The following is a 26812-nucleotide window of genomic DNA, read 5'->3' as shown; positions in this document are numbered from 1 at the left end:
GCTCCCCAACTCCTCTGTTTGAGCAAGTTTTTGAGGAGGGTCCCCCTGACCAGGCAGGAGCCTGGGAGAGTTAACCGTGCATGGGCCACAACACTCGACTCCCAGGGTCCTTCTGGGTCTCTCCATCCCTCGCCCATTCAGGAGAGTCATGCCACCTCTCTGGCAAGTTGTGAGTTTCAAAGATAAAAATGTTTAAAAACAAAAAATTTTTTCTCGTATTTAAGTAAAATGTAATTTTTCATTCTTTTAATTACATGACCATTTCAGCTAACCATGAATAATTCTGTCTTGAAAATAATGTGTCCTTCTGTGCCCTGCGACATACGCTTCGTTCTCTTTACTGGCCCATAAGTGCCTTGTGAACAGGGACTCTGATTTCAGAATCACAGGGAAGATTAAATTCCGGCAGTGCTAGGACATAAATTTCCTGAGGGTGGAAATTATGTTTTATTCCTTGTTTGCCCTTTAGCACCTCTTATCAAGCCAGACACACAGTGCCTTTGATAATAACTGATGGGTCTCACTTCAGACCAGAGGGCTTCTTGCAAATGCTGGTTAATGATGATGCTTGTTGTCTAGGTCTTTGGGGATCTGTGAACAACATGTGACTGGAAATGTCAGATCTCAGGACGGCTAAACCAGGGAGATCCCAATTCCAGTTCCAGAGAAGGCATCAGGCATGTTTACAGAAGACACAAGGCAGGTGATCTTTGCATGAAAAACGTTGCCTCCTGCCTGTTCATACTGGCAAGGATTGAATATTTGGGGGTGGTTTGCGGATGGGGTGGTTATAATGCTTCTTTAAAAGATATACGGCAAATCAGCTAAAAAATAGAGACAGTGAAGTGCAGTGACAGTGTAATGTTTACACGTGGGGACACTAACGCCCCGGTCCATTGAAATCAAGTCTGAACAAAACTCCAGCAGTGGAGGATGAGTCCACCCTTGCACACCGAGCTGCTCCAACATGTCTTCTTGCTTGCCGGGAATCCCGGGATATTTGTGAAATGGATTCTTTTGCTGACATCTGCTGCCCTCCTCGGGGACAGGTCTAATTCATATCTAGCTAAAAGTAGCAGAGGTGCCTGATCAACGCCCCCCATGCCGAGCTCCCTCTCTCCATGTACCCCAAAACCTTCAGGGGAGGGGATGGGGTAGGGATGGGGAAAGGGAGTTTAATAACAACACAGTAAAAGGTTCTGTACTTGCTTTCCTTACTTGAGCCCACCGGTGGGGACAGTGTGGCATTTCTTATGCTCCAGCAGCTGTTCGGGGGTCTTCATGAACTTGTGGCACACGTCACACTCAAACATCCGGGTGATGAGGTGTATCTGCAGATGGCGCTCAAACATGTTCTTCGTCTTGCAGACAAAGTTGCAAAAAACGCATTCGAACCCTGAAAGGACCGAAGCTGGATGTACAGGCGCATGGGGCAGAGGAACAGGAGGGCAGGAGTAGGGTGGAGATGCCCCCGCTTCCCCTCTCCTCACCAGCTATACCCTGTCGGGCACTGTGCCCTGCATCTCCATGCTAAAAGGAGTTAAACGTACAGCTTCCAAATCAATGTCACCCTCCCCATCCTTCCACCCCATATCTGGATGCAAATCAAGCCCAAAGGAGATGCAAATTTGAGGTGATACAAGTTATAGTGTTCCCAAGCCTAATATGCATTTTCCAACATCACCCCTCTCAAGGGCTTATTCTCAAGACTGGGTCACCCCCTAGACTTGGGTGGGTCACCCTCTAGACTGGGGTAGGTTGAGCAGGCCAACCCATCTCCTCCTTACCTTTTTCTGGCTTTTCCTCACTAGTCAGTGAGGGTTGGCTCCCAGGCACGACAGAGATGACCAGCAGGTTGTTCCCGCTCTTGTTTTTCTGGGAGCTGTCTGAATCGTCTTTGCTGTTGGCTGAATCACTCAGAGCTGAGAGGGAGGACGAAGAGGGGCTGTTTGATTCACTTGGGGTCTTTCTGTCTTCCCCTGAAAATTAAAAAAAAAAAAAACCCAGATCTGTTATTTAGGATATGAAAACCCTCGAATAATAACAATTAGCGGCGGGGAGTTTGGTCTCACGGCTACATCATCATTTAGAAAGCACAAGCTCCCCCAGTACACCTAAGGGATCTCAGATCCCAGTCACCTATGGTGATGACACTTGTGGTACTTGGGGTCAAGAGCACATAGTCCTTCATTTGGTAAGTGTTGACTGGGGTCTTACGATAATTAAAATAAAATGGCAACAATAGCTAAGATGTCCTGGATGTGCTACCAAGTTCCAGGAACTGTGTCATGCTTCAAATGCAGTATCTCATTTTTATCCTCGCCAAAATCTGATGATACATGACTATTACCACCCCATTTTACAGATGAGGGAAGGGAGGCACAGTCGGGTTAACCTGGCCTAGGTCACATGGCCAGCAAGTGGTGGAGCGGAGATTTCAGTTGGTCTGACTCTAGCATCCATGCTCTTCATTACTGCACACTGGACTCTCTCTCAAAACCAGAAGTAAGCAAGTCAACAGGTCATTAAAATCTAGTGTCAGGAGACTTCTGCTTCCATTCAGGATGGAGTCTCAGAGACTAGATTTACCATCACTACTGAAACAACTAAAAAAACCAGACAAAACGTGTCAAACAATAGTTTCCAACACTGGACATTAGGCAATGAAGAAGAGTGATTCCTGAGAGACAGGAAAAAAAAGAGGTGGGCCCTATGATTCCCTCACTTCCTGCCTTGAGAGACCTTCCAGGCTGCAGCGCAGGGAGAGGCAACAGAGGTGGAGCCTGACACACCTGCTGAGGTGAGGAGACAAAGCTGAGAGTATGGGGAGACCAACATGGCTAGACTTTGCAGGACAGAGCACCAGAGAGGAGAGAGCAGCACAGAGGAAGAACTCAGAGACGTGCGGAGGGTCTCCCATGAATATTCAGCAGAGTATGGGTCACAGCAAGTACGTGAGGAGACGGCCCACGGTTGGAGGGGAAAAAGTCATCTGAAAGGCTTAGAGAACAGTGCCTGTTTCTACCAGCCAGATGGAAAGACTTGTAATTCCCAGGGGACTGGGCAGAACAGAGGAAGATCTCTTAGTAATGGGGAATAAATAGCCCTAGATGAAGCACTGCTCCAGACCTGCCTGACAAGACATAAAAACAAAGCCCAAAAGGATCAAAGTTTCTAAGTAATTAACTGGTCAAGAATATTTATAGGAATATAAAATATCCAGCACCCAAGAAGTTAAATCACAACGTCTGACATCCAAACAAAGATTATCAAACATGCCAAGAAATGAGAAAACAAACCCAAATCGAGGAGAATAATCAACTAATAAAACTGACCCAGAACTGACAAAGTTGTTAGAATGTGCAGACATGAAAGTAACAGCAGTTATTGTAACTGTATTGCATATGTTCAGAAAGTTAAGTAGAGGTATGAAAGATATAAAAAAGACCCAAATCAAATTTCTAGAGATGAAAAATTACAATGTCCGAGATGAAAAGTACACTGGATGGGATAACCAGCAATTTATATATGACAGAAAAGATGAGTGAACTTGAAGACAACAGCATAGAAATGATCTGAAATGAAACAGAAAAAAGAATTACAAAAATAAAAAAAGCACCAGTGAACTGTGGGATGCCTTCAGGTAGCTTAATTAAGTTTAATTGGAGTCCCTAACAGAGTGGGAGGGCAGAAAAAATATTTGAAAAGGGCAAATATTTTCCAAATTTGAGGAAAATCATAACCCACAGATCCAAGGAGCATAATGAATACCAAGCATAAGAAAGATGAAGAAATCTAGACAAAAGGACATCATAATCAAATTGCTCAAAATCAGTGATAAAGAAAAAAATCCTAAAAGCAGCCAGAGTAAAAGGGATACATTAAGTGCAGAGGAACAAAAAATAAGGATGACAGCAGATTTTTTACTGGAAACAATGCAAGTGAGAAAGAAGTAGTGGATTAACATCTTTAAAGTCCTGAAGGAAATAATTGTCAACCAGAAATTTTATACCCAGTGAAAATACATTTCAAAAACAAAGGCAAGAAAAAAAGAAAGACTCATATTACAAGAGATGTTAAAAAAGTTTTTTTCAGGGAGAAGGAAAATGACACCAAACGTAAAAATGGATCTACACAAAACAATGAAGACTACTGGAAATGACAACTACATGGGTAAACATTTGAGTTTTTCTTATTATTTAAAATCTCTTTAAAAGATAATAAAAGTATTTTGTTAAAAAAATCAATGAATTGTAGGGTTTATAACATATATAAGTAAATGTATGACAACAATAACTTAAAGGCTGGGAGAGGAGAAATGCAAGTATGCTATCATGAGGTTCTCACACTACATATGAAGTGGTATGATATTACTTGAAGGTATACTGTAATAAATTAAAGGTGTACATTATAAAACCCAGATAACTGGAGAGCTACACAATTTTCATGGTTCAGGAGATTCAATATTGTTAAGATGTCAATTCTCCCCAAACCAATTCAATGCAACCCCATAGTTTTATGTTAGGGTAGAAAATATAAGGAGACTGTGCTTCAGTTCCCTTCAAATCAGTCAACTAAGTAATCTAGTGATTGTAAACTCTAGAAACAAACTGCTTTTATTAAAAGATTACAAAATAAATCATGTATTATATATACACATAAAAAGTCTGGAAATAAACAAAGCTACAATGGTGGTTACACGTAGTGCATGAAATTATCAGCATTATTTTTTTCTTTTATTGCATTTTCAGAATTTTCTAGAGTGACCATAAATTACTTGTCCAATTAAAAAAAGTTTTTTAAAAAGAGGAAGGAAAAAATATTGACCCGCTTACAATGTTTTCGAGTCCTGTTCCTGTCAGCACTGCATTATGCTCAGTGCAAACAACTCTGACTTCAGTTCACAACTTTTAAAATCTTGTTCCTAGCAGAACTGAACTCAGTTCCTGGACAGACACAATGTGACCTCACTCACGGACCCTTGAGGAGGAAGGGAATATGCCTTTAAAATACAGGCGCTCCCTTGGTACAAGGAAGCCTGAAAGTCAGCACCATTATTGCCAATCTCTTGTCTAAATATATAACCCGTTTAGTCACATTTTGTAGATGAACAGAAGATTTTCAGTGGGAGCCCTGAGTCCCTGATATTTATTCACCAAATCCATCCTCTAAGACAGTCTTAACAACCAGAATACAGCAAGTGATTATTTTAAATTAGCTTATAGAATTAAAACATATAATTTTAGTTGCCATCTTTAAGAATAGCTTCAAGTACCCTTGGGCTTAAGGCACTGGGGAGAGCTACCTAAATTAATAAATATATAAATATCCAGGTGCCCCAGCAGCCACTCTGGGATACAGCACAGGGAAATGGCCCTGCCCGCTCCATTTGTAATCTCTTGCCCAAATAGCCTGCTCTCCTCTCGGCCCACATCCCCTTCTGCTCTGTCTGCAGGCAGCGAGCCAGGGCGCCCTCGTCAACTCAGTCCAAGGCTCACTGGGGTTCCAGGGCTTGTTCACCTTCAGCATCACAAAGATTCTTGGTGAAGGACACCTGTGCACAGGTAATGCACCCTCATAAATTAGGACAGCCAGGGGGAGAGAATGTCAAAAAACCTGAATATTTCACAATTTAAAATGACAGCAATTGAGAAATTGAAACCATAAAAAAAGACCAGTTGTCTTGTTGCCTCAATACAAACACCATGACATTTTTGGTGGACTTTTCTATTTTTTAAAAGTAAGCATCTTTCTTTTAAAGTTGTTGCCATAATTGCAAGGTGGTTAACAATAAGGACTTCAGATCCACAACACCTGTTTGAATGCCACCTGTACCACTTAGTAGCTGTATGACCTAGGACAAGGCATTTGCTTTTATGCCTCAATTATTTCGTCTAAAAAATGGGGATAATGTCAGCTCCTGCCTCATATGTTTGTTGTGAGGATTAAATGGGTTTTTATATGTAAAGCACTAAGAACAATGCCTGGCTCATGGGAAGCATTACAGAAGAATAGATTATCATTATATTATAAAATATAACATATAATATTTATAAAGTATAATAATAATAACTAACACTTTGTATTTTCCCATGTGGTTTTATATACCTGGCACACAAATGGCTCCTAAAAAATTTATGAAGATCATTAGGAATTAATTAAGGACAGTATTATATCCACGGAGTGGACCTGTCCTACTCTACTTAAATATTTCCTTAAAATTAAATTTTAAGTTAAGATTAATATTCCACTGGCTGATTTTTTTTCCCTACAGATAAATCCCCAGAAGTGGGATTACTGGGTCACAGGGCATTCCATTTTCAAGCCTCTTGGTCTATGCCATCTAATTAGTTTTCAAAAGTTCTTCCATTTTGCAGGGCCATGGCCACGAGAGCATCAGTGTGATCCCACAGCCGTGGGTAACACTATAATCAGGCTCCTGACTTCACAGGTGAACCAGAAGCTGCTCTTGAGTTTTAATTTGACTGTCAGTAAGCTTGAACATTTTTCCTTATGTGAAGTGATTAGCTTTTATTTCTCTTATTGTGAATTGACTGTTCACATCCTTTGTAAAATTCTCCAGAGACCTAAGGTGTTTCTTACCAGTTTCTATGAATTTTCTATGTAGTAGATATATTAGCCTTTTGTCATTTTCACAAACATTTTTGAGACTGTGGTGTTTTGTGTTTGTTTTCCTTCCTTTCTTTTGCAAATAGAAAAAAATGTGTGTCAGGTCTCTTGATTCTTTTCCTTTGTGATTTCTTGTGTCACTTAAGCTTTTGCAAGTCCTCACTTTTTAAGTTTGATAAATATCCTCCTTTCTTTAAGCCTGTCTAGGGCTGATTTAACAGGGATTGTGTAAGTCATCTGGCACTGATTTTGGTGTCAGAGTGAGGGGAAGTATTAAATGGTTGTATTTTCCAAAGAGCTATTCAAATTCCTCAATGCCACGATTGCAACATTTAAAAACTGCAGCAAAATGTGCATTGAGAAAGTCACGAGTACTGGAGGGAACGTTTTTCCCTTGCTGATGTTCTCTGCAGCCAGGGAGTGGGAGAAGGAGGGTGAGGAGGGGTCACAGAAGAAACCCCTAAACAGAGGACATTTCCTCAGATACCCACCCAGCACCCCATCATAATCGTGTCTGGGGTAAGAGGAGTCAGTAAGGAGGCAGGACAAAGCACGTGGATTCTGTGAGAGACTAAACAAAAATTGGGTCTGTCTGTGAAAGCTCGTCCTGGAGATCACAACTTCACATTGCTAACAAGAAAGCGCTGCAGATTCCCTAGGGTACTGAAATAAAATGTGCCCATTCCTACGACGGGTAAATAAATTAGAGAACAAGGCTCAAAGAATTAGAGAATCTTAAAGTCTGTTGGGCATGTCCTGAGAATTTAAAAATACAGGGAATGGATGGAGGCCCAGAGAAGTTCAATGAGTTCCTATGTTCGCATTGCTATTTACAGCAATGCGAGAGCTAGAACCAGGACTTAGAATTCAAAGTGTGCTTTCCTCCATCCCAAGTAACTTCTTCCACATCAATTATATACATAAGTCAGTGGACTCTAATGTTCAAACAAGGGCCATGTTGGAGTAATTTTCTTACTTAGCACACACAAATGTGCGCAGATGTGCTTGCACATGTATGTTCATTCACGGGATGAACGTTCACATCTCACCTATGCTGTGCAGGCACTGGTCTACGAGCTGGAGATACAGCAGTGACTTAGAAAAGCTCTCTATTCTCAGGAATGTATAGTGTTATATGTATTATATAACATATATATTGCTTTATATCATAACTTTGCAATTATACAGTTTATTAATTTACAGATTTAGATGGACATATTTTGGGTCAAATTCAAACACTTCAAAATAGCAACTAAACACATGAAATCCTCACTCTGAGACCAACAGCTTATAATATGGGTCAGCAAACTATAGCCCTTGTTCCAAATCTAGCCTCCTTTGTTTTTGTCAATAAAGTTTTATTGGAACACTGTCACACTCATTCATTTGCATATCATTTATGGCTGCTTTCCAATTCCAACAGCAGAGCTGAATAGTAGTGACAGAAACTATATGGCCTGAAAGCCCAAAATATTTACTATACGGCCTTTAAAAAAAAAACCCAAAAACTCTTGCTAGCGTCCCTGGCTAAAAACCTATAAAATAGGTTATAACCTTATTCCCTAATAGCAGTAGCGTTAAAGGCTTCTACTGTATTAAAAAGAAACCTCTTTAATGCATTTCACTCTTGGCTCTCTATGCCAACAAACGAGAACATTCTTCCCAGCAAGACGAGGAGCCCCATCACCTCACAGGGAACAAGATCTGCGCTGTGTTCCCTGTGGCAATTAGGAGGTGACTGTGTTTGCATAGGTTACTTGTGAACGGGAAGTTTCCACTGATGACAATTAAGTGATTCTAAGTCCAACTTCTTTCTAGCCATTATGGTTTCTATGGTTTCCTTGAGGTGTGGGGGTCGGAGGGGGCTGTGGAGCTGGGAGGTTGGAGGAAGATTCTCAGCTGAATTTAAACATACTTTGGAGTAGAGTTTAAAGAACGAGAGTGTAACGGAAAAGAGAAAAAAATAAAAAAAGAGTATCTGAAAAGCCAGTGGAAATGGAAGAAAGGCTGGCCTCTCCCTCCATTAGCCACTCCAGAAAGGCTGAATTTAATTTGTCTCCGACGTGGGTTTCCCAGCTCACCTGCTGCCCACGGTGCTAATGTGGTTACGGTCAGACAGCCGACTGTAAAAATGGCACCTTCTCACTCAGCATAACGGCTCTCTGAGGACCTCCAAGTCATAGCTGCTCAACTTACTGACAAAAACAAGCTTTTATTGCTGTTGGCACCACAGAGCCAAAGTGGCTAGGAAAGCACAGAGAGATCCTTCTCAACTGCGCACGTCATCTGCACAACTGTCAGGGAAATTCCCCTTCCTGAATCCTTCAAGTGCCAATGATGCCAGGGGCTGACTCGACACCCAGGGCTGGCGGTCAGCAACATCAGCTTGTAATTTGCAAGCACCGCACAACCAGGGGGAGCTCCTCCTCATTCTCGCTTAGTCACTCCACGCTGGTGTCATTTGTAACCATCACTTGTGAGAGGATAATTGCACGATGAAGTCAAAATGTTAACATCATTAAATGGAAAAAGTGAACCAGAATGGCAAGAGCCTTAAATGAAAGGCGAGCACCGGCAAAGTCTTGGCCATGGTCTAGAGAGTGATCGGCCTGTTTCAGGAGAATCTGGTTTTCTTTGTCCCTGAACAGACCCGCCATGTGTCATTATGGACAGTGTCACAGCTGCAGTTTCACGGGAGAGGAGCAGAGCCTGCAGAACTAGGTGCACAGTGCCCTGGGACAATGAAACAGAGAGGTTCAAACCTCTGCCAAGTGTTGTTTGGGGATGTCAGAACAGCAAGGAGACAGACAGCAGGCCCTAGAATGAGTTTCTGGAGTCACATCCTAGTTGTTGACTTTCGACAGAATACCTCACCTCTGTTAAGCCTCAGTTTCTCCACCTATATAGTGTGCTTATAAGAGTATCGATCTCAGAGGGTCGTGATGAGGCTTAAGTGGGATCTAGTCGGGGGGCATCTAAGAGCTTGATGACTGCTACCTGTGACGATGACAACCAGGACAAGGAGCAAGCACACAGCTTAGCCCTCTCAATGGCATCTGAACTTGAGACTTCAGATCAGTGAGGCACAAGCCGTGCCAGGCAATGGCATTATGGCTACAGGGACATGTCGCTCTGCTACCCCAGGAAAGTCCTTCCTTCTGAGGAAGGAAACATCAGTGTTGCATGGCGACGAGGGTGCTTCTGCCAGGTGGGCACGCACGCTGGGATGGCCAGGGATGGAGCAGAGGAGGGTGAGAAGGACCGCCAGGGATGGTCACCTGTGTGCTTGGTGCCAATGTGAGCCTTTATCTCCGCTTCCTCCATGGTGACGAAGTCGCAGGCAGTGCAGCAGATCGAAAACATCCACTGCTCCTTGTCCACGTGGAGCGACATGTGGCTGACAAACTGGACATTGAGCTCGGTCTCAAATCCACACACGTGACAGCTATATGAGAGGATGAAAGAAGAGAGGGAGAGAGAAGAGTGATACTTCTAAATATACATATAACTGGCATATTTCTATGCCCAGAAAACTGGACTTTTACGTATGTTTTCTTCCCACCAAAAGGTTTTACATTAGAAAATTCTTCTGCTTTCTGGGATGTCTCTGAAGTGGTCACTGTGCCAAACGGATTACGTGCCAACATAATGTAACAAAATCCCATATATGCTATAATGATGCTAAATAATCGTAAAGCTAATTTAAAATTACAGATTCCAGATGCTGCGCATCACCTAACTGATTCCTCTGGGAAAAGAGGTGTGTTGTAGCCTTGCCAAGATATTAGTGGTGCTGGTACATGGATAAACTTGGAGCGCCCCACATACCCAGGAGCCTCTCGCTGGCTCTGGAAACCTTCCATGCAGGAATGAAAACACATAGAGGTCATCAGATGGCACTCCAAACAGGAGCAAGCCATCTCTGTGACAATTCCTGATAGAAGCCACCCATCCATGGAGACATTTCATGCAAAAGCAAGCTTCCACCAATCTGTGTGGCCTAGCTCTTGGTCGAGATTGGAGATTGGTCAGTGAAGACTGAAATTTGGGATTTTATAGCAACCAAATCAAATATTGATTCACTGTAGAATATGGAAGAGAAACGTAAAATTCCAGGTACTAAAGGACAACACAATCAAGGGAAAATATGCACTGCTTTCCGGGTTATTTCCTCAGGGTTCTCAGATTTATTTTTTCCTAGTCTTTTCTTCCTTAGGACAATTCTCAGGAAGCAGCGAGGTGCTCAGTTACAAAGGTGGGAGTGTCCCGGCGGCACAGACATAAAAGCTAATAATCCCCAGAGCCCTGCCACTCTCTGGAGCTCCACCCCAGAGAGCCACCTCCAAGACCACTCCCCTTTCAATTACTTCTACCAGGGCCACTCAAGCCAGGAGCGGAGTCAGTACCACTGCAGGGTTCAATCTAAGCTAAGTGAAGACTAAAAGGAAGCTCAGCACTACTACTGAAAAGAGGCACCTGTCACGTTTGCGCCAGCAGACGGGCAGGGAGTGTTCGAGCAAGTTTGGGAAGGCCAGACTAGTGGGTTCCATTCGCAGCTCACCTGTAGTAATAAGGGTGCTTCTTCCCGTCACTGCCTTCAGAGGTGACGGCGCTGACGATGTCCTCAGTGTCCGTACTCACCAGCTTCACTGAATGGACGGTCAGGTGCTGGTTCAGGTTTGCACGGCACTTAGCAGCATAGGGGCACAAGTGGCATTTGTATTTTCTTTCCTCTGAGGGAGAAGGAACAGGGAAAAATCCCAACCGCTCTCAAAAATGAAGTCTCAACACCTTGCAAGAGATCAGTTACAGGCATCAAGGAAAGGAGGGTTCAAACCTCATTTCAAATGGGGACAAAGGGAACGCCTTGGAATTGCAAATATCTAAAAGTCTATGCAGCAGGTCACTCCTGTATTAATACCTTCAAAGATAAAAGAAAATCCCAGGGCAACGGGACCATCTGCTTTTTCCTGGACACCTCAGGCCCCTCTTCCTGATAAGGGGAGCCCAATACAAGCTAAAAGAATATTGTGTGCAAGTGGCAAGTGTGTGTGGGTGTGTGCGCGCATCCTCCATGTGTCGGTGGAGGGTGGGTGCTTGGCTGGGGGTAGAGGGGAGTTGACAAACAGCATTTATAGGACTGGTGTGTAAGAAAAGCCCAATCAGTTTCCCTAAGCTCCAGGCCTGGGTCAGCCCAGAAATAAAAAACTAATAAAATTAAAGGGAAAAAAAAATGACTTGTGTGAAATAATTTAATTGGAACTTTTCATTTTACATACATAAAAAATTTCAATTAATTTCTTAATGAAAACCCTCTCATAAAACTGACAATGTTTCAGACTGTTTCCAGAGTGGCATTCTGAATTCATTTGATTAATCAAGCAAATTAAAGTAGAAAGAGCAGGCTATGCTTTCGTGATACAGACAAAGGCAACAACCCATAGCAGTAAGAAAGAACAACTTCATTTTCTATCCTTAACTCTTACTTGGTAATATTGCACTTGTCTTAAAGAAAATATCTGTCTTATCTACTTCACAGAAAGAACACGGAAAAAGCTTTTCTACAACAAAATGTGAGACCATCATATGGTGGTCCCCTACAGCTGAGGTGCTGGTGGCCCTGGCCAGCAGCGCTGAGGGAACATCCTACAGTGCAGATAAAATAAAGTCCTTTGTTTAGAATTTTTGCATTTGTATTAGTAAGCAAGGTTGTTAAGTTTTGGTATTAAAGTGAAGTGTTGAGCTTTCTATCTTTTTCTATCATTTGGAAAGGTTTAATAATACCAGAACTTTCTAGTGTCAAAAGGTTAAGAACCCACGCAGGGAAGTTTCTGGACCTGACGTCTTTATTAACGGTATCTCCTTCATCATCTTTCCAAATTCCCCTTTGGTAGCTGATTGACTTAAGGTTTCTCCCTCCTTCTTGGGTCAGTGTTGGAAATTTTGCTGACATTATCTAGGTCATCTAAGTTTCTAACTTTTTTTTTTTGGCTATGAAGCTGCCCTTATTTTCCAATAATTCTTTAATAGCATCTGTATTAATGATTTAGGCTTCTTTTTCATGCCTAATTTTGAATATTTTTGCTTCTTTTTCCTTGCTTAACCAGGCTTACAGGGACTTATCTATTTTACGGTTTTCTTCCTCAATTTTGTTGCTCTTTTACTAATTCTTTAAGAAGAGTGCTAAGTTCACTTTTCTCTGTCTTCTCTTCTAATTAAAACATTTTTGGGGCTGGCCTGGTGGCATAGTGGTTAAGTTCACGTGTTCTGTTTTGGTGGCCTGGGGTTTGAAGGTTTGGATCCTGGCTGTGGACATGGCACTGCTCATCAAGCCATGCTGAGGCAGCATCCCACATAGAAGAACTAGAAGGACCTACAAGTAGGATATACACCTGTGTACTGAAACTGGGGAGAAAAATTGAAAAAAAAAAAAAGAGGAAGATTGGCAACAGATGTTAGCTCAGGGTCAATCTTCCTCACTAAAGGAAAAAAAAGCATACCTTTAAAAAACAACAACAATAACATTTTTGTCTATAAATTTTCCTCTGACCACAGCTGTAGCTGTTTGTTCTAGGTTTAGGTATGTTCGCCTTGTCGTTCCTTCTTGATGTCTGCCATTTACATTTTGATTTTCTTTCTTTCCTTTGACCCAATTAGGTAGGACATTTTATTGATCCTTAATTATTCCAAATTTCATTTCAGTATGCTCAGAGAACGTGGCCTATAACACCTCCACTTTTTTGAACATGTTAAAGTTTTCTTTGTGGCTAAGTATACGACTAAATGTTGCCTTTAGTGGTTTAATATTTAAGATTAAAAATATTAAAATTATATATAAAATAGAAAAAATCAATCTTGTCATATTCATACTGCCCGTTGTGCCTTTTCTTATATTTCGTGTGATATATAAAACCTTTATTGATTTATATTCTTTATCATTTTGTTTTGTGTTTCCTATAAACAAGATACATCTGAACTTTCAAGAAGTCTGATCTTCAGTGTAAAAATTGAGATACTTCACTTTATTATTTCCATCTTGCTTTATGTTTACAAATGATTTTACCTTATTTCTTTTTATCTTTACTTATTTTTGCTGCATTGATTAATATTTATTCCTTCTTTACTCCTTCTTAACTTGGTTGCCTTCCCTTTCCCAAGCCTCAGAATTGATCATAGTTCCCTACTATTTCATGTCAATAAAGGCAGCAACCCTGTCTCCCCCAAGGTGCTCTGTCTCCCCACTGCTCCCGCCTACCACAGTAAGATGAGTCCAAGAAGACAGGGTGCAGCCCCACCCCCTGCACCCTCAACACGACAGCGAGAAATTCCTTAGAGTTGAGGAATTTTATTGGGGTATGCCTAAATGTGTATCTTTTCTCATCAATCCTGCCTGAACTGAGTCCTTTCAATACAAATAAAAAACCCTTTCCAGGGCCTTATTTGAACATGCCAGGTGAAATGGCTTGAAAAAGTCAGGATAAAAACATTTCCACCACTTCCTGTTATGATTCTCTTAGAGAAAGTCAACTTCTTGACACGAGAGAAGCTGGCGCTCCAGAGTGGAGAAGGCAGAGAAGGGAGGCTGACTTACCCGTGTGCAGTGAGAGATGTCGGGACAACGTCTGCTGTCGGCCAAACACTTTCCCACACACGTCACAGGGAAAAAGCTGGTCATTGAATTTCCAGGATGGCAATCCGTTTCCTGCCTCGAGTACTATCTTTTCTGTTTCTGGGCCAAAAGAACAGAGCATCATGAGGAACAGACAATGGAACGTGAACAAATTTCAGTTGAGTCAACATTTGGGACTTCAGCAGAGGCTTCCTTCTGAAGAATGTAGTTGGTAACTGCACATAAGTCCCAGTATCCTCTGGTTTTCACGCTCATTTCCTGTCTCTAAGAAGGCCATTCTTGAAGTTGTGGTGGCAAATGGATGCCAATTTTAGTCAAGTCTCCAGTGTTTTCTCTCTTTCATCACTAAAGGTCAGCCAACCACACTTTCCAGTAGATTGATAGCACGGTTTAGCACTGTGCCCAGTAGACAGTTGGTACTCAATAAATTATGTGTTGAATGAATGAATGGTTGAGTTGCATGTTAAAATTCCAGAAATGTAGACTCTTGACACAAGATAGTAAATCAAGAACGCTGAATCTCAGATTCTGATGTAAAAACAAATGGTTCAATCCTTTGAAAGGAAATACACTTTCACTCCCCTTTATGAAAACCAGTTTTGCCCTATGTTCTGGGTTGTACAAAATCCTTAATGAGGAATTTACCTTACATAGTGACGACAACTGCATACTGTTAGCTATGGTCTGAATCTTTGTGCTCCTCCCAAATTCATATGCTGAAAACCCAACACCCAAGGTGATGGTATTACGAGGTGGGGGTCTCTGGAAGGTGATCAGGTCATGAAGGTGGACCCTCATGAAAGGGATTAGTGCTCTTATAAAAGAGGCCCCACAGAGCTCCCCAGCCCCTTTTGCAATGTGAGTACATAGCAAGAAATAGGCAGTCTGTGACCCAGAAGAGGGCCCTCACCCAACCATGCTGGTACCCTGATCTTGGACTTGCAGACTGCAGAACTGTGAGCAATAAATTTCTGTGGATTATGGGGCCGGCCCAGTGGCTCAGTGGTTAAGTTCACACATTCCGCTTCTCGGCGGCGCGGGGTTCGCCAGTTCGGATCCCGGGTGAGGACATGGCACCGCTTGGCAAAAGCCATGCTGTGGTAGGCATCCCACGTATAAAGTAGAGGAAGATGGGCATGGATGTTAGCTCAGGGCCAGTCTTCCTCAGCAAAAAGAGGAGGATTGGCAGTAGTTAGCTCAGGGCTAATCTTCCTCAAAAAAAAAAAAAAAAATTTCTGTGGTTTATAAGTCACCTAGTCTGTGGTATGTGTTATTGCAGCCTGAACAGACTAAGACACTGCTCCACATAAAACTCCCTACTAGCAGAGTGGACAACTAGAATTTCCCCAAAGGTCTCATCATATCTGGGAAATTGGTGAGTGCCTCAAGTTATCTGTACATAATTCATAGCTGTGAATGAAATAAGTGGATGTTAATACATTCTTATGTCATCTTAAAAAAAATTATATTTTCTTGTCATCATCCATAGGATTACCTTTAATTTTATCATCCATATTTCTTCACACTAACCTTTAATGGATTATACAAACATTCTTTCTACAGTAATATAAGGAGATAAGCTACAAAGTACCAAGGGGACACTTGCATGAGGACACCTGTCTGGGCCACTAAAAGGCCTTTAGGTCTCACTTTGAAGAACAAGACAAATAATTTACTGAGTTAATATCTTGTCCTTTACCTCAGCAAATTATTGTGAACGCTCTTAAAGCACCGCACTGTTTTATAGAACCAGATACCACGTGGTGATAATTAAATGGTAGAAAGAACTTTCCATAAGATCCAAGAAGATGAAAATGCTCAGACCACTGGACAGAAACAACATCAGAACAAAGAACTTTATTTCACACAATTTGGTTAAAACTGCTTCCCAGTGACAGGCTTCCACCTGTATTTGGGTGAGTCAACTGGATCAATTTTCATTTGAATGCAGATTTGCCTGATAGTGGAATCTAAGAAAAGAAGAAACAAATACGAATGTATGTTTGGAAGAGGGGGGAAATGATGGTGAAATTGCAATGATGTTTGCTGTGAGGCACCTGCCAGCAATCCCAACCCTGATAAGGCACATTTAATGATTTATCTGTGTTTGTTAAAACACAGCTCTTTGGGGGGCTGGCCCCGTGGCCGAGTGGTTAAGTTCGCGCGCTCCCCTGCAGGCGGCCCAGTGTTTCGTTAGTTCGAATCCTGGGCGCGGACATGGCACTGCTCATCAGACCACGCTGAGGCAGCGTCCCACATGCCACAACTGGAAGAACCCACAACGAAGAATACACAACTATGTACCGGGGGGGCTTTGGGGAGAAAAAGGAAAAAAATAAAATCTTTAAAAAACAAAACAAAACAAAAAAAAACACAGCTCTTTGGGCCTCAGGGAGAAGAGCTAGTCTTCTTATTAAAGTAGGAATGCGCGACTAAAAACCTGTAAAGGGGAAGGGGTGGAATTGTGGGAAAGGGAAGGTGAAAAGGGAGGTACAGGCCACTGAGCATTTGAGGACAAGAACCCCGCTCTGAGGACTGTCCTTGAGTCCACACAGTGGTCATTTCAACCGAGCAACGAGGAAGGGTATTTTAGTAGTTCCTTCTAAGTGTGTAATCAAAACAGTGATTCAAAGGAGGATGACAGTCAGAATTATAAGGAGAGGTCAAGAGGGTACAAGGTCTTTCAATACATTCACAACAAGAATGAATTAATTGGGTCACATACCAAACAAGCAGATGCAATTAAAAATAAAGAAGTCTCTTAATAATTCTTTCAAGTATTAGTCATGCACTTGAGAAGTTGAAGAATCATAAGAAGTCCAATTCCCTGTACTGGGCTTAGAAAACTATTAAAACTATGAAGACTGTGCTGCAGTTAAGCAAAAAGACTGCCCTGCAGCCGTGGCGAGGCACTATGAGGGTGCCCATGACTGGTCGGCCACATCCCTGCGCCCGGACCCCGAGCCTTGTCCAGGGATCGGCTCCTCTCCCCCTTGCTGTCTGTGTTTACTACAGCCACGCGTTTTCATTTTACACGAGGGGACAAGGCAACCAGAGGCCATAGGAGCCTCATCCGAGAACAGGACCTCGCAATCACAGCTGGGTGAGGCTGGCAGGGGAGGGGAAGTGGGAAGAAGAGTATCACTGGGACAAAACAAGTACTTTTTTCACGGAGCTGAAATGGAGCTGAGCAGAGGCCACATTCTTCTGCATTTCCTGTGCATGGTGCCACCTAAATGCCATGTGAGAAACCTCAGAATCTTCGATTCCTTCCTCTCTTTCTGTCTTTCAACACACCCAATCAGTCACCAAAAGCTGTCCATCTAGTTCTAGAGTGAGAGCTGAATGTGATGGACACCCAGCAAGGACAAGCTTTAAAATGTCTACCATCCGCCTTTCGGAAGCGGGACTGGGCATGAAGAGATGCTAAGTGCGACCGCAGGTTCTCTAAGAGGCATTCCAGAATAGAGAGGCACATTTTCTCTGCAGTTCTTGATGATCAAGTTATCCAAAATGTTTAAAAATATTTAAATTAGCCTATTGATAAACATTTATAAAAACTGACACGTAGGCCTGCATTAATCTCTACACACGAACGATATTGACTGTGACCCTACATTGAGGAAACCACCGCGGGGACAGCAGTGAGTGTCCCATAGTGTGTGCATTTTAAAGCTCAATTCATAAACACGGCTCCTTCACCAAGCTCCGTCTCCATCATGGTGAACCGAACGAACGGGCCTGGCTACCACTGTTGTCACATGCTACAGGTTTAACAAAAAGATAGCATGTTTCGGTTTGTGTGTGTGTGGACAAGAATGTGGAAGGTAGAATTGACGTATTTTTATGTAAAAGTTTTTCTATTCTTTGAATTTTAATAAACTTTGGAAACCAAAAATAAAGGACCCTCACTGCCTTCACTGAGTCATCTCTCACCAAGAATTTTGCAAAAGCCTCCTAAAAACAGCGTCTCTGCTCCTGGCCTCTCTCCATTCAACCTTCCATTCTCACAGGTTCCAGAATGATCTTTCTGAGGCATAAATCTGATCATGTCCTGTATTCCAATGGCTCCCCCCACGGCCACCTCCTTCACGTGGCCTCTGAGGTCCTTCACAATCTGGCTCTACCACCCACCCCCCTTCAGCTCCCCACTTCACCTCCTACCACCCCAGTGCTGAGCAGAGTGAGCTACTCATCTTGTCAGGAACAGGCTGGTCCCTTTAAAGCCGTCAATGCTTTTGAATGAACTATGTCTCCACCAGAAGCTACTCCCACCCCAGCACTTCTTTTGCACAGCAAAGTCCAGCTCATTTTCAAGCCCTATCTCAGATTTCATCTCCTTGGTAAAGCCTTCCCCAATTCCCCAGGCAAAATGAGTCATTTCCCCTTCTGGGTACCAAAGTGCTTTTTTTTTTTTTTTTTTAAGATTTTATTTTTTTCCTTTTTCTCCCCAAAGCCCCCCGGTACATAGTTGTGTATTCTTCGTTGTGGGTCCTTCTAGTTGTGGCACGTGGGACGCTGCCTCAGCGTGGTCTGATGAGCAGTGCCATGTCCGCGCCCAGGATTCGAACCGACGAAACACTGGGCCGCCTGCAGGGGAGCGCGCGAACTTAACCACTCGGCCACGGGGCCAGCCCCCCAAAGTGCTTTTTATGAATACTTCTATTGCACCACTTTACCTGTTATATTATTTGTTTACATACCTTCTATATTATATATTTATTTACTATAAAGCACCCAGCATAGTCCAAGATGCAGCGGCATTCAATAAATATGTTCCTGGCCTCCCTTCCCCATTAGAATGTCAGTCACTGGGGGCAGGGGTTCTGCATTATTTATTTGTGTATGGTCAGCATTAGCACAGCGCCTGATACATAGCAGCCACGTAGTATATAGTTGTTGAATAAATGAGTGACTGAAAGGATCCAAGTGAGGCAGGGAATAAACATTATTCTTACTTTATAGTGGGAAAGACTGAGGCCTGGAAATAGCATTAGTTAAGGTTTATGGCCAATTCAGGGTGAAAAATAAGGCTATTTGCCTTCTGAATAGGTGTTTTAACTCAATCCAAGAACTGTGATTTAATGACTTTATTAGTGGAAATGTTTACAGTCGTGAGCCATATCCCCAAAGGTTCTATATCCTTACTTCTTCCCAATAACAAAAAGCCGCAGGATTATTCGCTTCAAGATAAACTCTCTGGCAGACACTGTTTATTGGTTACCCCAGCAATCATTCGCAACTTTTCTTCTCCCCTGCCCATTCCCACTTTAGAGGCAGCTGGGGTGGGCATGGACTAAAGTTTTCGCTAGTGAGAAGGCTTTTGCTTTACTGATAAAAGAAAAGATATACTTGGTGTTGGCCCTCTTCTCTCTTTTTCTTGCCTTGATCACAAAGGAAATGCCCAGGATTATGGCAGCCATTTTGGGAATATGAGGCATGAAAATGAAAGCCAACCTGCTAAGGATAGAGGCAGGGAAAGTTGGGAAAAGTCTAGGACATTGATGGCACCTTCCTGTAGCTGAATGAATGGCAGCAATCACCCACTTCTGGACTTCCTGTTTTGTGAGGAAAATAAGCCCCTGTTTGTTTCAGTCACTCTTAGTTGGGTTTTCTATTACTTATGACATTCTTAACAGAAACCACCTCCCATGATGGCTCTTGGTCTTAGAATTTTGGATGTTAGGTTCTGGCCTTTGACAAGCTTTATTCCAGACTCCAGTATCCTGCTAAGAACTCTCCATGTTCATTATCAACAGCAGTAAGTGTACAGCCAGCTGAGCACATTTACCATCTTAATTCTCTTCTTTTGTTCTGCTAGGAAAAAACACCTATAAAAATTTTCTTTTAGATTATTAGGGAATTTCCTTTTTAAAAACTTTTTATTGAAGCATAAAACATAAAAATGCACATTAACAGCAACTGCTTTTAAATCAGTCCAAAGTCATGAAACAGCTTAGAATATAGGTATCTTAAAAATTTTGCTCTTTTTCATCTTTATTACCATATCTCTTATTAGTTTTTAATTTAAATAGCTGCCAATGTACACCAGGTTTTCTTCATTTCTTTCTTTTTTAAGATATAATTAATATATAACATTATATTAGTTTCAGGTGTACAACATAATGATTTGATATTCATATATTGCAAAATCATCACCACAATAAGTCAAGCTAACATCTGTCACCATAGTTAAAAAAACTTTCTTGTGATGAGAACTTTCAAGATTTATGCTCTTAGCAACTTCCAAACTTGCAATACAGTATTATTAACTACAGTCACCATGCTGTACATTACTTGTTTATTTTATAACTGGAAGTTTGTTCTTTTTGACCACGTTCACCCATTTCACCCCACCTCACTCCCTGCCTCTGGCAACCACCAATCAGTTTTTTATGAGTACGTTTTTCGTTTTTGTTTTTTTCTTAGATTTCACATAGGAGATCACATGGTATTTGTCTTTCTCTATCTGACTTATTTCACTTGCCTAATGCCTTCGTGGTCCATTCGTGACGTCCCAAATGGCAAGATTTCCTTTTATTTTATGGGTGAATAATAGTCCATTATATATACATATTATGGAATACATATATATATATACACCACAATTTCTTTATCCATTCATCCACTGATGGACACTTAGGTTGCTCCCATGTCTTGGCTATTGTGAATAATGCTGCAATGAACATGGGGGTGCATAGATCTTTTTAAATTAGTGATTTCACGTTCTTTGAATAAATAACCAGACATGCAATTGCTGGATCATATAGTAGGTCTATTTTCAATCTTTTGAGGAACCTCCTTACTTTTTTCCACAGCAGCTGCACCAATTTAGATGTCCTCCTAATGGAGCAAATCTTTTCCTCTACATCTTCACCAACACTTGTCATTTCTTGTCTTTTTGATAATAGCCATTCTAACAGATGTGAGGTGATATCTCATTGTGGTTTTGATTTACATTTCCCTGACGTTAGTGATACTGAGCATCTTTTCACGCACTCGTTGGCCATCTGTATGTCTTCTTTGGAAAAATTTCTATTCAGGTCCTCTGCACATTTTTTAATCAGATTGGGGTTTTTTTTGCTATTGAGTTGTATGAGTTCTTTGTATATTTTGGATATTAATTCCTTATCAGACATACGATTTGCAAATATTTTCTCTCATTCAGTTGGTTGCCTTTTCATTTTGTTGATGGTTTCCTTTGCTGTGCACTCTTCATTTCTTTTATAGCACAATACTTGTCTAATGCAAATATATTCATTTACACAGAATCTCAGAGGATTTTGTGTCCTACAAGCATTTTAATTTCTTTTCATACTCTTATACTCTGATTTCAGGGATATGCGTAAATTGTTTGCATAAATTCCTGGCTACTTGGTACTATTTGATCAGATGTTTGTCTATTTTTCCACCTATGGTCTTTGCCTTGAATGTCAGTTGAGGCTTTTCCTCTTCCTTAAACAGGTCTTTGTTTTAAATGAAGTAAATAGGTGCAGAGGTGCTAGCCCTTTTATCCCTATTGTACAGTTGTAAAAACAGGAAGATAGTGTAAGGAGAGTCCCCCCATCTTAGCAGTCCTAAGGCAAGGCTCTTAGCTCTTCTGGCTTATGGTGAACTGAGTTCCCTCATTCATAATGATGCTCCCAATGACCAAGAGACAGCATGCCAAACTCTGCCTCTTATGACCTAGTGATCCAAGGGGGCAAGTCTCATTTCACGGCAGGTCCTGGAAAGATGAAACCCATCAAGTGTTTCTCCAAAAGTTTCCATGAAATAAACCCATCTGGGAGAATTTGGGAGGGAGCTTGACAGATGTGACAGAAAATTAGATCAAGTAGAGGGCTCAGATTTCTTCAAATCCAACTCCTTCATTTCCATGAGGATGAAACCGAGGTATAAAATTCCAGGATCTCTCCCACCCCAGGGCACCCACAACTTGTACAAGGTTGCATAATAGAATCAAGATTTCTATAAGTTTCCATCTTGCCCCCAATCATAGTTCAGGGAGGAACCTTAACGATCATCTTGTTTGATGTTCTCTTCTCACATATAAGGAAACTGAGGCCCAGAGAACTGAAGTAATTGCCCCAGGGAATGTGGCTAGTGACTCTGGGATGGCAGAGACTAGACCCATGGTCGCACTGAAGCTCTTCCAAGCCCTATGGAATCAACACCAAAGTCTACAACAAACAAGGAAGGGATTTTTCTTCTCCTCCTGTTCTCTGGCTCTCAGTTTACGATTCTTGGTTACAAGAGGACATGTGCAGATTTGGCAACAATTCAGACACTAGGATTTCTTCCCGTCTCTCTTCTGGAAGGTGTCAGCTGAGAACATTTCCAGAGAAGTTAAAAACTGTAACACAGCAAAAATCAGAATATAGAACGAACAAGAGGAAGATTGAATGGGAGAATTCTAAAAGCCAGTCCCCTCTGAAGTAAACTAGTTATTACTGAAGAAAGTCCCTGGGGCCTTTCATTGACATTTAGGGAGCATTAAAAAAAAAAAGAAAGAAAGAACAAAAACTCAAAGAACCAGAGGGGCAAAGGGAAAGGCTTTAATTTGTTTCAACATCCTTTAGCCCCTGAATGGTGTATGTCTGGCTTTGTTGGTGAGTTTTGCTGTGTGAGAAGATCCCTGTATCTCCTGCCCAAATGATCCTCTCAAAGAACCATCTCTCAACCTGACTTTGGCAAAAGAAATATGGAAAGAAAAGGCTTTAGTTGGTTAAAGCTTTAAGCGAAAGATTGGCCAAAATGTGACCTCAACACATAAATAACCGTCCAGACTGACTGACTCTGCATCGGCTGCTCAATGAGGAAGCGGCTCTGGGGCCCCTTGGGTTTTCCATTATGACAGATGGTATTTTGATCATTTCTTTCTTTCATCATCAAGCCTGGAGAGTTTCGAGGCATACCTCAACTGAAATTCTGAAATCCTCTGCTCTCAGAGTCTGTACTCCTGTTCAGGTTAACACTTACCAGGTCATTTCCAGGCAGTGCATGTGATTTTCTGGTTAGACCCTGACCTATCCTTTGGTTTCATGGGCCCTGCAGAGGCTCTGCTTAAAACAAGCTGCACCTTCTGAGGGCTGCATGTGAATTAAGCGGCCAGCTGTGGTTTAGGACTCTTTGGGGATTAATATCTTTGCTCCAATGCTTGTAATTCTTCTACATTCTTTAACATTTGTTTTCTTTTTAAGGGTCACTTCAACTTAGGGTCACTAGGCAGGTCCTGACAGATCTCTAAGCTTCCCTATGACCACCTCTCTGCAGGTCTTGGTATAACAAATTCCCCTTTAAGGATCATTCCAAACACTCTCCCAAAGTACGGGATTTTCTGCCAGTCAAGATGTTAACTTAGTGAATAGCTAAGACAGCAGAATTTACCAAAAGTTTTTGTCAGTCCGTGCCCAGTTAAAAACAGTTAAAAACTGGGTGGAGATTCTTAGGCATAAAAGAGTTCACAGCCTTGATTGTCTTTGGGCTCATTTCAAACTTTAACACTTAAACTTAGTAAAGCCCGTGCATAGGTCCTAGGAAGATGAACCCCATCAAGTGTTTCTCCAAAAATTTCCATGAAATAAACCCATCTGGGAGAATTTGGGAGAGAGCTCTATCGAATTCTATTTGACAGAACATTAGATCAAGTAGAGGACGCCAATTTCTCTGAATCCAACTCTCACTTCTATGAAGATGAAACTGAGGTATAAAATTCCAGGACCTCTCCCACCTCAGTGCACTCCACAACTTACGCAGGGTTGAGTAACAGAATCAAGGTCCCCACGATAACTAAGTCTCCATCCTGCCTCAAACCTTAGTTCAGGGAGGAACCTTAAGGATCATCTTCTTCAAAGTTCTCTTCTCACATATGAGGAAATGGAGGTCTGAAGAACTGAAGTAATTGCTCCACAGTCTCATTCAAGCTCCTTTCAGCCATAAGAAGTCAATGCCAACGTCTACAACTAAGAAGGGTTTACGGAATTGGTTCTTAGTACAACCCTGAGACCAACCCAGAAAAGTTGGACAACATTTTTTGCTTAGTGCTGGGCAATAGCCAGCCTCAGTGAATCCTTACTGATTGACTTGTCATCTGTCAAACTGGTAAAGAACCATACGTGTTGTCCACATCTGTTTTTTGTTTTTTTTATACACGTCATTTTAAACCAAGAGAAGAAAACTGGACCTTGATTCCTCTGTCTATTACAGAAATAGACAGAATATTACAGAAATAGAAAACGGCTAGGACTTGGTACCCCTCATTCCAAAGGCCTGATCACATAGAACTTGACCATCTCAGGGAACATCTCTAAGCATCCAACCACAGAGCATCCCTGCCAGAATCCAGGCCAACTGACGCCTGCCACCTCTATAGAACTTACCCTGGAAAAAAGTCCACTGGGAATTTGGATATTGTTTCTACATTTTTCCTCTACTTGTATTTCCAAGATCAGCGCATCCTCAATAAATGCTTATTGCATAAGTAAGACAGTCACATTCCCAAGATCATGATTGTTGCACTAAATGCCAACCTCACTCTACTCTGCAGCATAGAAGCAAACTGACAACATTAGTTCAGGAGCCACACCTAAGGGACTTCGGTTATTATGTTGCCAGTTACATAGATCAGTGACCACCTATGTCTCTTCTTAATGATGATGGTAAGACTTCAAGTCTTAGCAAATGCCCTCAGAACATCCCAATGTTGAGGACGTTTATAAATCTTTGTTAGAAAACCATCAGGCCCGGGAGCTGTGCCCTCCTTGTGGCTTTGTGGCAGACACTGTTGAGTGCTTACTCAATATCCAACAAAGCTTTTAGGGTAGTCATGTGCCCAGTTAAAAACACGTACTTTCTCTCCCAGCTTCCACTGCTGTTAGGGGCTAGCCACGAAACACGGCTCTGGCCAATGAGATACAGGTGAGAGTTCCCGGGGAAGTCTCTGACACACCCCCTGCTCTCTGAAAAAAGACAGTCTTCTAAAAAAGGCCTTTCACCCCAGGCTTGTCCTTCTTGGATGTCTGCAGGTAGAGCAGCCCTCTTCCAGCCATGAAGATGAAAGCCATATAATCAGGGTAGTAGAGCAGAAAATCAGAAGCATCTGGGTCCCCAAAAAGCTGCACCAGCCCTATCCTACCTATTTCTGAATTCCTCATTACGCGAAAAACACAGATCTCCATTTGGTTAAGTCACTGTGGTTAAGCTGATCCTAATTCTAACAGATAAAGGCTTACAGTATATAACTAGTTTCACCCCATTTTGGCAATGTATCTCCATTATGCAAAACAATATCAGAGTTTGTTACAAGTACATTAAGGAGATAATGCATAATTAAAACAATAGCTTATGTTCATGGAGTATTTACCACTGTGCTAGGCACTGTCCTACGCAGAGTACACATTACATTTAACCTTATAAGAGCACTTTTTGTTAGGTACTATTATTACCATCCCATTTTACAACAAAAGGAGTATCAGCCTCAGGGAGGTTGAATAATAAATTCAAGGTCACACACCTGTTAAGTGACAGCCTATCCCAAACCCAAGTCTGTCTGACTCCAAAGCCCATACTCTTAACCACTCATTACATTAAATATGATTATACTATAAGATCAAAGAAAAAACTCTAAGGGTTCTGATTTATTTCACCAGAGACAAATCTATCTGTTACAATCTCGGTTTGTTGCCCTTTAAATTTTCCCATATTCACCAACCAGAAGGAAGCAGCATCTACGACCACATAATTTAAAGTGGGCTTTACTGGGGTAACGCAACCGCCTCCCCCAGGACCGAGATGGAGAGAGAATGGTGGAACTTGGAGCCTCCGCTTCATTTCTCTTGACTGATTCCTCTTGGGGCCGCTTCCTAGGTTTTTACTGCTGGCGGATTGCTGCATATCAAAAATCTGAGCACCAATTATGTAAATTTTAATTATAAAACTCCTTTCAGGTCAGCTTTCACTTGCCCCAGAATCAGACCCTATAATGACTATTCTTTCAACTTTTCCCAGAGAAGGAAAAGAACAAGCATTTAAGTGTGGAGCTCACGACCGTATTAGGTGATGGCGAAGCTTTAAATCCAAACAAGTTTTCTTCCACAAATTATTATGAAGTACGGCCGCAAATGAGAACAACTTGAGGGAGAATGTTACTATTATTTGGGCAAATAGGAGAATTCCCTCTTTTTTCTCTTGTTTATTGTTGAACTGGGTGCTCAACATATATATTTATTGAATAAATGAGGGAATGAATAAACTAAAAGAAAATAGCAGACCACCACTTTAAAGAATTTAACTTTTAAAAAATACTTTAAAGTATAAAAATTCAGACTTTCTAAAATACTAGAATTTTAATGTCCATTTACTCCTAAAATTATATGATGTGCTATGACTCACAAATATAGAGTATTTAAAAAATATTTAATATGTTTCTTTAAATTCAAGTCACAGTCATTTCCAAATATTATTCAAGTAAGCCCCTAGCGATTGTGCAGTTCTCTTCACTAAGATTGGAATCCATTGGTATCCTCAATTATTCTGGTCCTTTTTTTCTTATGG

At 41.7% G+C, this 26812-nt stretch overlaps 1 protein-coding gene across 14 annotated transcripts in view; it reads right to left on the bottom strand.

Annotated features, from left to right (window-relative positions):
- ZNF827 (zinc finger protein 827) overlaps positions 1–26812 on the bottom strand; it is a 163869-nt gene that overhangs the window by 4207 nt on the left and 132850 nt on the right. For 8 of the 14 annotated variants that reach the window (XR_011434925.1, XR_011434924.1, XM_023636477.2 and 5 more), the window contains exons 9-13: positions 14222–14359; positions 11192–11363; positions 9909–10075; positions 1788–1979; positions 1219–1396 (exon numbers count right to left, since the gene is read on the bottom strand). Coding sequence is in view for 12 of the 14 variants with exons in the window: in XM_023636477.2 (XP_023492245.1) it covers positions 1219–1396; positions 1788–1979; positions 9909–10075; positions 11192–11363; positions 14222–14359 (847 nt within the window). In the remaining 2 variants the exon portion in view is untranslated. Of the gene's footprint in view, positions 1–1205; positions 1397–1787; positions 1980–9908; positions 10076–11191; positions 11364–14221; positions 14360–26812 lie in introns of all 14 variants that reach the window. The other 6 variants (XM_023636479.2, XM_023636480.2, XM_070257895.1 and 3 more) reach the window with 2 other exon arrangements.

This window comes from Equus caballus, chromosome 2 (assembly GCF_041296265.1).
Source record: "Equus caballus isolate H_3958 breed thoroughbred chromosome 2, TB-T2T, whole genome shotgun sequence".
Classification (NCBI taxonomy): domain Eukaryota; kingdom Metazoa; phylum Chordata; class Mammalia; order Perissodactyla; family Equidae; genus Equus; species Equus caballus.
Note: the sequence above shows the minus strand (reverse complement) of the source record. Positions and strands in the feature narration are given on the sequence as shown.